Source organism: Xenopus tropicalis, chromosome 1 (assembly GCF_000004195.4).
Source record: "Xenopus tropicalis strain Nigerian chromosome 1, UCB_Xtro_10.0, whole genome shotgun sequence".
NCBI classification, from domain to species: domain Eukaryota; kingdom Metazoa; phylum Chordata; class Amphibia; order Anura; family Pipidae; genus Xenopus; species Xenopus tropicalis.
In genome coordinates, this window is record NC_030677.2 from 91,329,360 (window position 1) to 91,346,574 (window position 17,215).

At 37.6% G+C, this 17,215-nt stretch overlaps 1 protein-coding gene across 6 annotated transcripts in view; it reads left to right on the forward strand.

The window, feature by feature from the left end:
- The window catches only part of kdm4b (lysine (K)-specific demethylase 4B), a 311,868-nt gene extending 301,517 nt beyond the window's left edge, over window positions 1-10,351 (forward strand). For 5 of the 6 annotated variants that reach the window (XR_004221360.1, XM_018091716.2, XM_031897095.1 and 2 more), the window contains one exon: window positions 9,074-10,351. Coding sequence is in view for 5 of the 6 variants with exons in the window: in XM_018091716.2 (XP_017947205.1) it covers window positions 9,074-9,244 (171 nt within the window). In the remaining variant the exon portion in view is untranslated. 6 annotated transcript variants of the gene reach the window in all.
- The last annotated feature ends 6,864 nt before the right edge of the window (window positions 10,352-17,215 follow it).

The window sequence follows — 17,215 nt, forward strand, 5'->3', positions numbered from 1 at the left end:
AATAACATGTTCATGTGGTTCCCAAGTAGGGAAAACCAGTAGGGAAAACCATATGTAACGTCTCCACTAGAATTTTAGAACATGCTTCTGCTGTAGAGAGAGGTGAGTTAAGATCTGCATTGTCAAAACACATGATAGAGAAGCATGGCAAGAAAATACATTTCACTTTTCAGATAATGGATAAGCCAACTTATCAGGTTAGGAAGGGAGATTTAGAGAGGAGGTTGTTAAAAAGAGAGGCGTTTTGGATATATAAACTTAACTCCCTGGAATCACAAGGGGGGGGTATGAATAGGGAATGGGAATTGTCCTGTTTTTACTGATACAATATATTCAGACTGCCTATCTCCCCTCCCCTATTCTCCCTTCACTATGTACATTTTGGTGGTTCCCTTACTTATTTGTATATATTATCGTGCATGATTTTGTTTTTGTTTTGATTGTATTTATTTTGTGTTATTTTTCTTATTTTATATATGTGGGAGGTAAGGGTTAATTTAGCAGCCATTAATTATGGTGGTTGGTGAGGTATTTATAACCCCTCCTCTTTAAGGACTGTTACTGCTTCTGAGGAAGTGGCGGGATGCCACAAAACGCGTAAAGCGTAGGTCCTTGTTGTATATGTGCCTTTTTAGATGACTTAATAAAGACGTTTTTTTTTACTTTTATCCCGTGGTGCTCCGCTACATATATTTTTTTCTATCAGACTGTAATCACTCACATTGTTTACCTGTTCACGCCTCAGACTGTAGGAGCAGTGCCAGGATTGTGTCACTGTGTGCACTTATATAATTCCGGCCCTCGACACCAAAGAAGTTGGACATCAATGGCATAGAGGAATCAATAAGCTTTCCAGAAGCTTAGTGTACTGAACCAGTTTTCAAGAGTTCTAACTCTGATGCAGCTGAGATTTATTTATGTGCTGGATCGAGCAAGCAATTGTGGGGGGTAGCACCCTGTGCCTTACAGAAGCTCTAAACTATTCCCTAGAGAAAGCATGTATAGTGTAATTGAAAAGGATTGTTTAGCAATTAAGTGGGCACCGGAGTCATAAAGATGTTACCAACTAGACCAAGATTAGTGACTGATCACCACCCACTTATAGCAGTAATGCAGGATAAAAACAGTAACGCAACCCTGCTATGCAACCATTTAGGTGTACTGTTTACCATGGGTAGTAAAGTCAGCATCACAATGCTGATCATTTATCTGGATTTGATCTTTGATGAAACTTATGTTTATATTAGTACTAAGTTTCTTTGTTTAGAAGAACGTACCCTTCTTCTTGGGGCTCTGGCACACGGGGAGATTAGTTGGCTGCAATAAATCTTTACTACCGTAAGTGACTAGTTTCTCCGAAATGTTTTTTTTTCTTAACACATATACAGTGGTGTGAAAAACTATTTGCCCCCTTCCTGATTTCTTATTCTTTTGCATGTTTGTCACACATGTTTCTGCTCATCAAAAACCATTAACTATTAGTCAAAGATAACATAATTGAACACAAAATGCAGTTTTTAAATGAAGGTTTACGTTATTAAGGGAGAAAAAAAACTCCAAATCTACATGGCCCTGTGTGAAAAAGTGATTGCCCCCCTTGTTAAAAAATAACTTAACTGTGGTTTATCACACCTGAGTTCAATTTCTGTAGTCACCCCCAGGCCTGATTACTGCCACACAACATTTCAATCAAGAAATCACTTAAATAGGAGCTACCTGACACAGAGAAGTAGACCAAAAGCACCTCAAAAGCTAGACATCATGCCAAGATCCAAAGAAATTCAGGAACAAATGAGAACAAAAGTAATTGAGATCTATCAGTCTGGTAAAGGTTATAAAGCCATTTCTAAAGCTTTGGGACTCCAGCGAACCACAGTGAGAGCCATTATCCACAAATGGCAAAAACATGGAACAGTGGTGAACCTTCCCAGGAGTGGCCGGCCGACCAAAATTACCCCAAGAGCGCAGAGACAACTCATCCGAAAGGCCACAAAAGACCCCAGGACAACATCTAAAGAACCAGTTATTAGGTTCAGGGGGCAATTAAGCCACTATTAAGCCACTACTGGTAACTTTAAGATCTGAAATTATGATTTTTAAATCAAATTTTTTAGTGCAGAGAGTACAATTGCAGTGGCATCCAAAAGACTGTTTAAGTGCCACCAGGGGCCCAACAATACCCCTGCATGTAAGAAAACGAAAAATGGGCGGAATACTTTTTTAATGATATCAAGAATATTGATAGTGTGTTTATGGAAGATGCTCTTAATGATACTACTCTTGTTTTAAATCACAACTGTGCCTGTTACAGAGAAAGAGCTCTTTTATACTATCCACAGTTTAAAAGGTCTTGGACTGACCTGAATGTTCCATGCATTTGTTTTATTTCCACCAGTTTTTTTTCTCAATATGAAAGAATGTGTGAAAAGTGTTTCTTTGAAAATAAATGTTTGATAAAAGGTGTGGGAAATCCATATTGTAAAACAAAATCATCTTTGAAAGATAGGAAAGAGTTTATTTAGGACTGGGGTGATGTGAACAGGAAAAAGAAAGAGGCCAAATGTATTACCCCAGACAAGTAAGAGAATTCAGAGAGGCAGTTAATTAAAAAGATTTTGCAGGGTTAAGGCTGATGTCAGACAAGGCGTAGGGCGGATATTTTCGGCAAGCGGAAAAACCCTTGCTGAAAATTCCGCCCTACGCCTCCTAGATGTGCCTGCACCCGAATGAATGGAATACGCTTGGGTGCAGGCACATGTAGCGGAAATACGCATAAAAACACGAGAGTTTGAAAGTCTCGCGTTTTTATGTGTATTTTGGCTACATGTGCCTGCACCCGAGCATATTCCATTCATTCGGGTGTAGGCACATGTAGGAGGCGTAGGGTGGTATTTTCGGCATGCGTTTTTCCGCTTGCCGAAAATATCCGCCCTACACCTTGTGTGGCATTAGCCTAATGTCTCAGAAAGAATTAGCTCATGTAAAAACAAAAGGGAAAGTAAAAGTTAATTGATTCATCAAAACAACCATATAGTATAAGCTCTAAAAAATGTGAGAGTTGCAGCCTCTTTTGTGTACACTGTCCGTCTGTTTATGTTACACTCTGCAGTCTGTGTCAGGAGCTGTGGTGTATTGAACTCAGAATTGTACACTGAACAGTTCCTGCATTTGCTTTCTGAGCCACTGGGGACTTTTAGAGTTAGTACTGGTCATTTTTTCTAATATGCATTTGATATCTCTTACTGCTGATAATTTACCTCCACCTTCATTTATTAACCGCATGTGCTTGTGATCAAGCAATTAAGGACTTTTATAAGCCTGCTCCTTGCAGCTCATAGTTGCTTGATCATCAAAGCTCCCAAGCCTGCAATTTGTTATTCTTGGTTCCACCTTATTTCCGTATTCCCTGAGTGGTTTCTTGCTTCCAGGGTCGGACTGGGCCGCCAGGACACCAGGAAAAATCCCAGTGGGCCCCGGCGGCCCAGACCCGACCCTTTCCCGCGCCCCACCTGCCCGACAGCTCCAGCCCAGACGCGTTAAATTTACGTGCTCGGGGAGGACGTGGGGGGGACCACGGGGGTGGGGACACGGGCACCTTCAGGGCCCCTGGGGCGGGAGCCCCGGTTGGCCCTTCACCCCCCAGTCCGACCCTGCTTGCTCCTATTCCCACCCAGTACCAGTGCCCAGTCCTGCCCCCCGTCTTTTGTGGCGCCGCTCCGAACACCCCAATTTTTCCATTGACTTTGACAGGGAAGATATTCAAACTGCTGCCACTCTTACAGCTTTAAAGCCACTCCCCCCAAACTTGAATAGCATAATAATGGGGTCACCCCGAATGAAACAGCAACATTTGTTGGATGACCCCAAAATGGGAAGGCCAACAACTGCCAATCAAATTTCACACATTGACTTTTATGGGGAAATTGAAACTTCTGCCAATCTTACAGCTTTGAGGCCACAGTCCCCAAACTTGAATGACATACTCATGGGGTCAGCCTGAATGAAAATATGATGATTGTTGGATGCCCCAAAGTGGGCGGAGCTGTGAATAGCCAATCAGATTTTACCTATTGACTTGGCAGAAATCCAACCTACTGCCATTCTCATAGTAATAACACCAGGGTCCCCAAACTTTGCAAAGTTAGGCACCAGGTAACTGTGGTTCAAGGTTAGAAAAAGTGGGCAGAGCCACCAACAGCCATCAGATTTTAACTATTTACTTTCAATGGGGAAATTAAACCTCCATTCTCACGGAATTAACACCAGGGTTCCCAAACTTTTCACAGTTGGTCACTAGGGGACTGCAGTTTTAGTTTTGAAAAGTGGGTGGAGCCACCAACAGCCAATCTGATTTCACCTATTGAATTTTATTGGCTTGATGTTAGGGTTCCCAAACTATGCACAGTCAGTCACTGGGTGATTAGGTATTCAAGTTTTTTCTTTTTGTTTTTTTTAGTGGGCATAGCCACCAACAGCCAATCAGATTTTACCTGTTGACTTTTAAAGGGGAAATTCAAACTGCTGCCATTATCACAGTATTGACCCCAGGGTCCCCAAACTTTTCACAGTTGGTCACTAGGGGACTGCAGTTTTAGTTTTTTTAAAATGGGCATGGCCACCAACAGCCAATCAGATTTCACCTATTGAATTTCATTGGTTTGATGCCAGGGTTCCTAACCTTTGCACAGTCAGTCACTGAGTGACTTCGTACTCAAGGTTAGAAAAAGTAGGCGGTTCGCCAAAAGCCAATCAAATTTTTTTCATTGTTTTCAGTGGGGACATTTTAACTGCTGCCATTCTTTAAATATTAATACTAAGGTCCCCAAACTTTGCAGGTCAAAAATAGGAAAAGTGGGTTGGGCCACTAACAGCCAATCAGATTCTATCCATTGAATTTTATTGGTTTACATTTAAAATGCTGTCATTCTCACCCGATTTATGCCAGGGTACCCACTGTTTGTCACTGGGTGACTCAAGGTTGGAAAAAGTGGGCACAACCACCAATCACAATTTACCTGTTGACTTTTATTGAATTAAAGGGGACATATACCATCATTTTTCAGAGTGCATTAATGGATGTTTTTTAATGTAAAATAGAAGGAATTGGCTTTTTTTGGGTACATTTCAAGTGAAACTTTCATGAAACTGGCCAAAAACTGCTCTTGTTATGCTCCTATCCTGGACTTCCGGTTTAAGACTCTGTACAGTTTGCTAAAGAGCCGCCAGCTCTCACAGCTTCATTACTGAGGGCTTGGGCTGTGAGGGGAGGTGCTTCTAGTGACATCAGTTTGGCCGTGTGCAATCAGCATGTAATTGCACATAGATCCGCGCCGTCAATCAGCCACCTGCCAGCTACCTGCCCACCGCTGTGCTGTACCCTGCTCTCCCCTGAGAGACTTTCCATCCTTCCCCTCCCTCCACCCTGAAAGCCGTTCCACCTTCTCCCCTGTGAGAGCCGCTCTGTCCTGCTTCCCCTGAGAGCCATTCATAACTTCTGACAGCTGCCCCTGCGCTTCTTATAAGGAACGTTCGGCTCTGTGCTCCTTTCAGATAAAGAAGCACAGAGCCGAACGTTCCTTGTAAGAAGCGCAGGGGCAGCTGTCAGAAGTTACAAACGGCTCTCAGGGAAAGCAGGACAGAGCGGCTCTCACGGGGGAGAAGGGGGCTCTCGGGGGAAGCAAAACAGAAAGACTCCGGGGGGGGGGGGAGATGGACAACATGGCTGTCAGGGGAAGGAGGACACAATCAGCTGAGGGGGATGCAGGCAGGGGGACAAACTTCTTTTATTTATGTAAAAAAAAGGTTAATAGTTTGCAGGGAGTTTTATGCACAATTTATTGCCATCAGCTGTGATATAAAGGGCCCTCCAGCAGGCCCCCATGAATAAACCTCTTTCCTATAAAGAACGTTATTATTTACCAGCTGGAGTGCCATCCAACTTTCATGCTTTTGTGTTATTCTCATTGAAAAAAGGCCTGTCCTAACTGTCAGTGAAGCAAAACTAATACAGGGGTGGGACCTTCTGACTGTCACTCAAAAGTATGATCACTTCCTGAGGCAGCATGAGAGGACACGCCCAGTCCTCATTTCAGCTTAGACGCAGAGGAGAAAGAATCTCTCTGCAGCTTTAGTATAATTACATTTTTAACAGGTAAAATGTTTTTAAAACCTTCTTTTATAGAAGCACTATACATTTTAGAGAAAGGGGAATATATTACCAAAAAATGAGTATGATGCAATATGTCTCCTTTAAATTGAATTAAACTGCTGCCGTTCTTTAACTATTAATCCTAGGGTCCCTAAACTTTGCAGACTTAGTCACTGGGGTAACTGCAGTCCCAGGTTAGAAAAAGGGCCATGGTGCCACCAACCGTCAATCAGATGTCACTCGTTGACTTTCAGTGGGAAAATTTAAATTGCTGCCATTCAGACACTATTAAAACCAGGGTCCCCAAACTTTGCACAGTGCTTTTTACTATATAAATGTGGTCCAAGGTTAGAAAAAGTGGGCGGAGACAACAACAGATCAGATTTCATTCAGTGACTTCACCTTTTTCAACCCAACATGAAGTTTGTTCTCAAACTTCCCTTTCTAGTTCATTTTGCCTTCTTATTCATTAAATATATTTTCACCATATAATGGCTTCTGCTCCAGTGGCCAGACCTGGCGGTGTGTTTCTACTGCATTGCCCTGTGCTATCACACAGCAGATGGAGCACTATGCAAAAAACAATACATGCTTTCTATGTAGCATAAGTCCTGAATCTGTTGTTGTGGAAGCTGTCACACTGTGATACCTCTGTATAAATTAATCATGGACCTTAATTAGGCAGTAAAGGAAACAAACCTCTTAATTATAGGTACACTCATCAAAAAGAAAATGTTTCAAAGGCACGTTTATGACTATTGGGCCCTTCTTTGGTGGGCCCATGGTATCCCAGTCTCACAATGGATTAAACCCCCCCGAGGTGGTAAAGAGATAGTGATTATAATTTTTGTTAGTTTTATGTGTTAAAAACTGTTATTCTGAGAACTATTAATCAAATAGTCTGCAGGTTTTGTTTTCAGGAAAAGTAGGTGGAGTTTTATATCCAGTCTGTTTTAGCCCCGTTCTAGTTTGGGAGACTGTTCCTTTAAGAGGAATTCAGGGATGGAACTCCAAAGAAGGTAGAAGATATGGCAGTGGGTGTGGATGAAAGAAGGTGGCCCTGAGAGAAGCGGAGGGGACAACAATATGGATCAATGGAAGGCATACTTGTTATGTTACACATGCATTGTTGTTTCATGCTTTGCCTTTCATTTATGGGATGACTATATTGCGCCTACTCTGTGTTTTAGGGCGGTTGTTTCTTTTGGTGTGTTGTTGTTTTGTCAAAGGCCCAGTCTGGGTAGATCACAAGCTTTTAGAGGCCTGAGCCTTCGATACCACCTGTCTGCTACATACAATGCTGTTCTGACATCTGCTAAAACACACGTAGAATTAGTTAGCAGTAAGTGTTCAGTATTGTCTATTTTTGTAGTTGCTACTAGTTGCTCCATGTGTCCTACCCTTACAGATACAATACAAAATAAAATACATACCAACAAGTTATGCGCAAAAATATAAATATTCATGTAGTGAATTCCAGTTGAAAAAGGCTTCTTGTTGAAGCCTTCTACTGTTTCACCAGGGTATGTGCTACCTTACATTTTTGCTTATTTTGCGCTTAATTTGTTGGTATGTATTTATTTATGTAAATATTTTGTATTGTATCTGTAATATTGTGCTGCACTGTGATACTTTCAAAATCTTCTATAAAGAGATTTTCTTTTGTATTGATTTTCTTTGGAGTGCAAGACCATTTTTTCATATGAGTATATTCTGATTTACCTTGCATGGGAATATTTTGGGGCTCATATCTTTTATATTCTTTTTGTTGCTTAATTGTGTTGTTCTGCCTCTCCATTCTAAGAATTGAAAGTGTGACCTCTCATCTTATCTTATGATATCTTATCAAGTTGTCTTGAGATAGCAATAACTTACAATCTCAGTAGTGTTGGCAGACAGTTGACTCAATCAGAATGGCACCTTGGAGATCATTGAGAAGTTTATTTCAAACTGTAAAGATCTTGTCAACAGTGAACATCCGGATAGGTCAAAAGATCATAATATGATCCACTCTAGCAAATATATGTGTGTACTAAAATGGAGTCTAGAAGATACTGGTGGGGGTGGAGTTAACAACAAAGACGGAAAACTACGGGGGGGAGAGATGGGAATAAATGAAATGAAATGAAAGGCAAAGCATGAAACAACAATGCATGTGTAACATTTAATTATCTTGTCTAGTCCTGCACTAAAGGACCAACCCCCCCCCCCAAGCCTTGTGCACTTTTACCCTCCAATTTGTGCCTGTATGTTACCCATCTACTTAGATTGTAACCTTTATGTAGCATGGACCTCCTTTCTCTCAGACCACATGGCACTTAATCTCTGTGTGTTTTTACATATTTATACTCCTTCATTGTTTTTATTGTAATGTCTTCCCTGTGTGTAATTTTGTACATTGTAAGATTCTACATTGTGTCTATAAATGACCATTTGTTTCCCCTGGGTTGTATTATGTATTAATACCTCTAATTTTTAATAAAATGCATATTTTTATCAAAAATTTAATTTTGTTTTGTGAAAGTAAATGTTATTTTGAGCATTTTTCCAATATACAGTACATTCAGTAAAAAAAAAGTACATGGACTTGAAATTGAAAGCACTATTTTGGTACCTTTCTGCACTAGGAACTACTAGAGCAGATAACACAAATTTAACATTTGTAACTCATGTTTAGTTTATTGGAAAGCTGTTTACAATTGCAATTTCTTTTGTTGGGCAAAATACAATTTTGGGTGTAATTTTATTGTAGGATTGTTATTAAGTAAAATAACAGAATTGATCTGAAGTCTTAATACTTTGTTTAAATACAGTTCCTTGCAGAAACACACATTTATAATGGACATGTTTGTGTAATATGGATGTTTGTACTTGTTATGTATTTCACATAAACATTACTGATATTTTTGTTGGAACTTCTTTTAGTCTCTCAGCACTGGTGCTTCCTTGGAAGATATATCAGAGGACCAAAAGTCATTTAAACGTCCACGCGTCACAAGTCCCAGCAACACAGAGCAAGAGTCAAGGAGCCATGAGACTGTTGGTCCAAATGATCCACTCACTCAATGCCAGCACCCCAGTGATGGTTTATACTGACTTTTCAAGCTAACTGCTCTACACTAGCATACATACAGCATACCACTGCAACAAGATTTTGGAAACACTGCATAATCTACAGATATCCGACTTCTGCACAGCAGACAAGAGTATCTAAGCAACAGGGATGTGAAGGAAATAATGTTGAGTGCTACCCTGTCAATGCGTATACAATCCTCCTTACTATAATAGCCTTTTAATAAACATTTATAAAAAAAAATATCTTGAGAAAAAAAAGAATCAGATCAGGTTTTATAATTTTTTGGCTTTAAATAAAACTCAAGCCATTTTGTAAACTTCCACACCAGGAGGAGATGGAGCAGCCAGCATTTTATTTATTATTTTTTTATAAAAAATATATTTTTATTTGTAAATGACAAAAAAATGTTTCTTGTGCTGATGGGAAAGAAAAACTTATATACCTGGAGAACAGTCTGTTTATTTAACTTTAATTTGTTTGTACACTCTATTACACCACACCCCAACTTCTCCTTCAACATTTTTCTTCTTTCGACACTTCTTGCTCTCCCCTTTCTTTCTCAGTATGGTTTATGATTTTGTATGTAACACACAAACACATATGGTATAGACCAGTATGCTGAAGCAGAAAAAAGTCTTTATCATCAACCCTCCTACATTGTGATTCACTGCATTGTGTCTACACTGTGCGTAAAAAAATCAATTGACAAAGTCACCAAATTTCAATTACCCTATGCTGCTCCTATGTTTATTTTTGTTAATACTGGTGATTGTTTGGATGAAATATTTTGGATTTTAAGAATTGGGGCTTGGGGGTAAGATAAGTTATAGGTGCCGGTCTGTCTCTGCATGTGTGCGGACTATGGTTTACCTGTTGTGGAGTTGACAGACTTGTGTTTACTAGTATTATATCGTGAATTGTAAGGAATTGCCTTCTGGAGCTTTAAAGGATATAGCATGTTTTGTATTTCCATGCAGTAAAGAGGAAAAAAATTATGAAAATGATTTTTCCTTAAATCTGTCGCTCTGTCTCATTTCATGCACTGTTATGATTTGTTTCTAATAGTAAAAACTGGTGATGTATTTTTCTGCCCTTACAAAATAAAGCTAATATTAGAGCCCCTTTGACCCCTCCTTTTTGCCTTTTAATTCAGTTATTTTTTAATTTTATTTATGGTACAGATATGTTTTGTAAATGAATTGTTACACCACAAAAACAAAGTACAAACACACACACATTGCAATGCTACTGTTCTGTAGAATACAATAAGTTTTTTTATATACAGTAAACTGTGTTTCTAGTCGTGTTTTTACAAACAAATAAATAAGGTTGAGGAGACTGCCTCATACAGTCTCCTCAACCTTATTTATTTGCTTGTAGAACCACATGGTGACTCTACCTAAGCTGATCAGAAAACCCTGCACTACACTGATGAGCCTCAAGAAAGGTAAAACCGGTCTATAGTTGGGAATCTGATCAGCTATTATCCTGGCTTCAGCTTCAAACCCAGTGGTAGAGCTGTAGCCTGTAGGATAAACCCATGTAAATGGGATCATTTTAAGAGTTTGGAATTAATTCCGTTAGTCGTGTTTTTAAAATAAACACACCAGTTTTACCAGTGCTAGGCAGCATTACATTATATTTTAAGGTATACATAAAGTTTTATCTAAAGAAACTAGCAGTTAAAATTAAGTTTCTACTGTTAATGTGTATATTCCAAAAAGGCATATCCTTGGGCTTATGACAGATAACTATGGTATAAATGTATAAAAAGTTGACTGAAGCATAAAGGGAACAGCAGTTCATGCTTAGTATGGGGGTGTTTTCTCAGAGTGGCTAGCATTAAACAGCAATTAGTAGCAGAGTTGAAACCAAGATAATACTTTTTCCCCATAGTTTCATACCAAACATCATCACAATGTAATAAAGTTCCAGGAAACAGAACAGGGGTGTGGAAACAGAACAAGAAACAACAATACTTCAGTCTATAAATCACCCTTTATTGGTTCTCATCATGACGTTTCAGGACCTAGTCCCTGTTTCAAGTGAGAGCATAAATCATTAGAAACAATTTACAATCATGTGAAAAAAATTAGGACACCCTATGAAAGCCAGTGTGTTTATGTAACATTCTTGGACATATGGATGTTTAATTTCAATTTTAACTAGAAAGGGAAGTTTGAGAACAAACTTAATGTTGGTTTGAAAAACGTGAAGTTACTGAATGAAATCTGGCTGTTGTTGGCTCCACCCAGTTTTTCTAACCTTGGATTACAATTATATAGTAAAAAAAATACTGTGCAAAGTCGGTCACTCAGTGACAAACTGCAAAGTTTGGGCACCCTGGCATAAATAGAGTTAAAATGACTTTTATATAAATGAAGCATTTTATATTAAAGCCAATGAAATAGATCAAATCTGATTGGCTGTTAGTGGCCCAATCTACTTTTCCTATTTTTGAACTGCAGTCCCGTGGTGACCAACTCTGTGAAGTTTGGGAACTCGGGCATAAAAATTGTTGGACTGACAACAATTTACATTTGCAAAATGTCAGAGCTCACACCTTGTAATAAATAATAGAGGTGCAAAGACACTGGAGAAAACCCATTCAGTAACTCCAAAAATAATCAAAAAGAGCAAAAAGTATCTGCACACTCAGAAAAAGTAAATGCTTAAAAGATAAATGTATTATTTACAAAATCGCATCATAAGAATGTGCCCAACGTGTTTTGTTTTAAACATTTTATTGAAGTTTTGCAGTAAACATGTAGGATAAATAATGACAAATAATTTTAATATAGGTTGTACAACAATAGTCACATTCGACCGTTTGTCCTTCAAAAAGATAAGAAATGAAGAAAATAGAATGCTTACAGAGAAACAAAATAAGTAATTTAAATAGAGAAAAACAAAAAAAAATTAACAAACTATGCCCTGTGGATAAACTATAAAAAGAAAAGTTACCTAGAGAGCAAAATCAAGGATAATTTTGCTTATATGTTCGTGAATTACATAGTTACATAGGGTTGAAAAAAGACCAGTGTCCATCAAGTTCAACCCATCCAAGTAAACCCAGCACACCTAACCCACACCTACCAACCTATACACTCACATACATAAACTATAAATACAACCATTAGTACTAACTGTAGATATTAGTATCACAATAGCCTTGGATATTCTGATTGATCAAGAACTCATCCAGGCCCCTCTTAAAGGCATTAACAGAGTCTGCCATTACCACATCACTAGGAAGGGCATTCCACAACCTCACTGCCCTCACCGTGAAAAACCACCTACGCTGCTTCAAATGGAAGCTCCGTTCCTCTAATCTAAAGGGGTGACCTCTGGTGCGTTGATTGTTTTTATGGGAAAAAAGAACATCCCCCAACTGCCTATAATCCCCTCTAATGTACTTGTATATATATATATGCAGCATTTTATAAATCTGATCCTTATTACTTATATCTATAGCATTAAAGAAAAATGACCATGTATTTTTAAAAGGGATCCTGGATTTAGGTTCACTTGTTTTTGCTTTGATGGCCTCTTGCCAGCTAAGCAGATTAAGATAAGAAATAATTTCTGTCATAGGAGGGGTTTCCTCTTTTACCCAATAATAAAATAATGCTTTTTTAGAGGCAGCCATAAACAAAAATAATAATTTATCAATTTTTTGTGCTAAGGAGACTGGTAAAATGCTTGATAACACCTCCTCTTTTTTAATGTGTAAAAGGGCGAAACTAGGAGATAACTTTATATTTAAATTAAACCTATGGTTCAAGAATCTTTCCACCATGTTCCAGAAGTTACCAATCTTTGGACAAGACCGTAGGTAGTGGAATAAATTAACACCAGTTTTGTTACATTTGGGGCAAAAAGAGTTTGTTTTAAAGCTCTTAAGAACAAAAAGTTTTCCATATCCTAGATGGACAAGTTTGAATTGCTGAATCCTCCAGCTTTCACAAAAATCAGATTGTTGAATTCATGCATAGACTTAACCAATTGCGAAGGGGATATAAAGTGTTGTAGATAAACAGACTACTTAGCAGACACATTCTCTAAGAGATGATTATCTTGGGTAATAACATCCCAGAATGTACCAGAAAGAATGTTGATTTTTATATTATGTTTGTCTTTAAATTCTAATATTGCCTCTGCCAGTCTATGTTTAGCGACAACCAAATTGCCTTTATTGTCAGTCACTGATAAACCACATTGGTAGGCTAAGTAAAAGTTTATCAATTTCAAGTAACTTGAATTTTTCTTTAAACAATGGCCAGGGAATTAAAGAATAATTGTTTGGATCTAGTAGGTCTTTCATCAATATGTTGTTTTTTTTCTCAGATGTTAGTAAAAAGGAAGAAGCCCTTAAAGGAACAGTAACATCAAAATATGAAAGCGTATTAAAGTAATTACAATATAATGCACTGTTACCCTGCACTGGTATAACTGGTGTGTTTGTCTCAGAAAGACTATTATAGTTTATATAAGCAAAGCTGCTGTGTAGCCATGGGGGCAGCCATTCGAATGAGAAAAGGCACAGGTTACTTAGCAGATAACAGATAAAATGCCATTGTATTCTGCAGAGTTTATTTGTTATCTGCTATGTAACCTGTGCCTTTTCTCCTTTTTTCCAGCTTGAATGGCTGCCCCCATGGCTACACAGTAGCTTATTTATATAAACTAAAGGAGCATTCTGTAGCAAATACACCAGTTTTACCAGTGCATGGCAACAGTACATTACATTTTAATTACTTTAAAACACTTTCATATTTTGGTGTTACTGTTCCTTTAATGGGTCAGAGGTTTTCAATAGAAGTTTAACTGGCATGAAGGGAGTTTGAGAGTAACTGAAGCCATGGCTGGAGAATAGATATTTCCATACAAAAATAGTGGCTCGATATAGAGGATTCCTTTTAATATCTCTTGGTAAATGACTCCATTTACTATGTAATGCAGAAAATATATCAGAATAAGATCCATTCAATAAAGTATCTTGTTATATCTTGTTATAACTATCCTTTCTCTAATGTATTTGTGTAGGTACTATGGTCAACAAACACCACTCACCAAGGTGATATTTATAGTATATTTAATGTGTGGAAAAGAGTCACAGAAGTTACATACAAATTACCAATGATTAAGCCAGTCAAAAACAATATTGACAACTTCCCAATACAATACAAAGTATGTATGTATTCATATAAAGTAATAAAAATGTATGCATGTGTGTTAGAGTAAATGTGTGTAAATGAGAGCATGTGAGTGTGTGTGTGTCTGTATATATATGAGACCAGCCTTTTGTTGCCGATATATATCCCTGTTGGAAAATTCCCCCACTGTATTACCCCTAAGACCATATGTTTCCAATCAATCACATTCCAGACTTAGGGAACAATGGGGTATGTGAGGTATAGTGTATGTATAGAGGTATAGAGTGGCAAGTCAGTTTGCACATTTGAAACATGTTAACCCATTCAGGCCTGGATACAACTTATTTTCCAATACCCAATATTTAACAAGCACACAGGTTAAAAGATCTAAAATTCGGTATTTTTAGACCACCAAGTTTAGCAGGTCCCCTTAATTTAGACAAAGCTATTTTCGATTTTTTTTCATTCCAAATAAATTTCACAAGTGCAGAATCTAACTTTCTAATATCTGAGTGTCTAATAAGTAAAGGTAAGTTGATTAAAGAATAAATCAGTTTACAAAAATTTATTGAAAAAGATCACCCTGCCTTTTAAATTTAATGGGGAATGCATCCATTTTTTACACATTGAGATGATATTATTAATGGCAGGAGTGATGTTCAAGGAATACAAATTATTTAAATCTATGGGAATAGTTAAGCCCAAATATTTGAGTTGTGTTTTTGGGTGTCTTAATTGCAGCTTTTTTAAAAGAGAGTTAGATATAGAGCCAAATGGATTCATTATCAGTTTTGTCAACATTTACTTTATATCCTGAAAAGGACTGAAAATTCACAAGCATATCAAAAACAGCTTTAAAGGACAATGAAAGGTTAATATAAATTAAAAGTAAGTCTAAAGGCATTCTTACTAGATCCATGCTTCTAAATTCCCAGATCCATGCTTGCTTCTCTAAGATATGGTGCTGGCAGCCTACAGCAGTGTGAAGACAACAGTGACATCACTGAAATCTCTCTGTCCTTCCTGTAGGCTGCCAGCGGCAGCCTTCCTATTCTCTGAGCATGTGTGTAACTTGATCCTTTCTCCTGTTCTGAGCTACACATGCCCACCAGCCAATCAGAAGCGGATCTGGCAGAGGGGAGGGGGGGAGGGAATAAAACACATGTGCATTATGAAGCAAGGAGGAAAAGGAATGGAGAATACCTTTTTAGAGATGGCTGCCTGTTCTAGAAAATGTGAAGTAAGTGTGACTGAGTAAATATTTGATTAGGTGAGCCAAAAGTGTGACATTTTTACTAAAAAATAGGAGGACTATTGGGCAGTATGCTTTTTAAATTTTGACTTGCATTCTCTTTTAAGAGAGTTATTGGGATTTTTTTTATGATAAGCAGCAAGTCATCTGCAAATGCTAGTACCTTAAGTTGCTACTTGTTTCTTTCTAACTGCAAGATCCCCCAAATTTCTTTGGAACAATTACAAGATCTTAATGGACCAATTTTAATTGAAGAAGTTATTTATGCCATTGATAATTTAAAATCTAGAAAAGGGGGTGATCCTGATGGCCTCCCCCCTACTTTTAACCTTGGAAAGCCTTATAAGAATTGAAAGCTCTAATCAATGGTTCTAAAGCTATATTAAATAACAAGGGAGATAAGGGGCAGACTTGTCTAGTCCCCTTAAAAACTTTTAAAGGTTTGGATTGGGCACCTCCTAAAATGACTTGAGTTTTGGGATTAAAGTTAAGATATTGAATGTAATGATAAAATGGGCCATTAATACCAAATAAATCCAAACAACTGAAAAGATGGTCCCAAATCAAATTATCAAAAGCTTTCTCAGCATCAATATTAATTATGGAGCAAGGAATCTTATGTTTCGTGGTAAGAATTATTATATTGAGTAAAGCTCTTATGTTCTTAACCCCTGATCTATTTTTAATAAAACCGTTTTGAGCTTTGGAGATAACAGAAGGAAGGATCAGGGACAATTTATCAGCCAAAATTTTTGATAATAACTTAATATCTGATTTATAACTTAATATCTGATTTAATAGAGATATTGGCCTATAAGATGAGGGGAGAGAAAGATCTTTATCTTTTTTCGGTATAACTTTAAGGCTAGAAAGTTCACTAGAGGGAAGTTTTTTACCGGATAGTAGAATGTCATTAAAAAGATTAGTTAGGAAAGGAGACATTTTGTCATTCAGAAGTTTATAAAAAGTAGGGGGGAGGCCATCAGGACCACCCCCCTTTTCTAGATTTTAAATTATCAATGGCATAAGTAACTTCTTCAATTAAAATTGGTCCATTAAGATCTTGTAGTTGTTCCAAAGAAATTTGGGGGATCTTGCAGTTAGAAAGAAACAATGTCTTTGTCTCAGAGTTGTTATGAGTGTTATGTGAGTATAGCTTTTTATAGTAATTTTTGAATATATCAACTATTTTATTTGGATCATTAGTTAATACATTGTTTTTATCTTTAATTCTAATTAGTTTAGTATGTCTATTATGTAATTTTGTTAGATTGAAAAGCATATAATTAGCTTTGTTATTTAAATTACTATATTTAGCATGTAAATATGAAGCAAAAAAGGTGTTTCTAAAGTCAATCCTGGCCTTGAGGTCTTCAGTAACTTTTTTGTATTTTAACATAGTAACATAGTAAGTTGGGTTGAAAAAAGACATACGTCCATCAAGTTCAACCATAATGCCTATACCTAACCTGCCTAACTACAAGTTGATCCAGAGGAAGGCAAAAAACCCCATCTGAAACCTCTCTAATTTGCCTCAGAGGGGAAAAAATTCCTTCCTGACTCCAAGATGGCAATCGGACCAG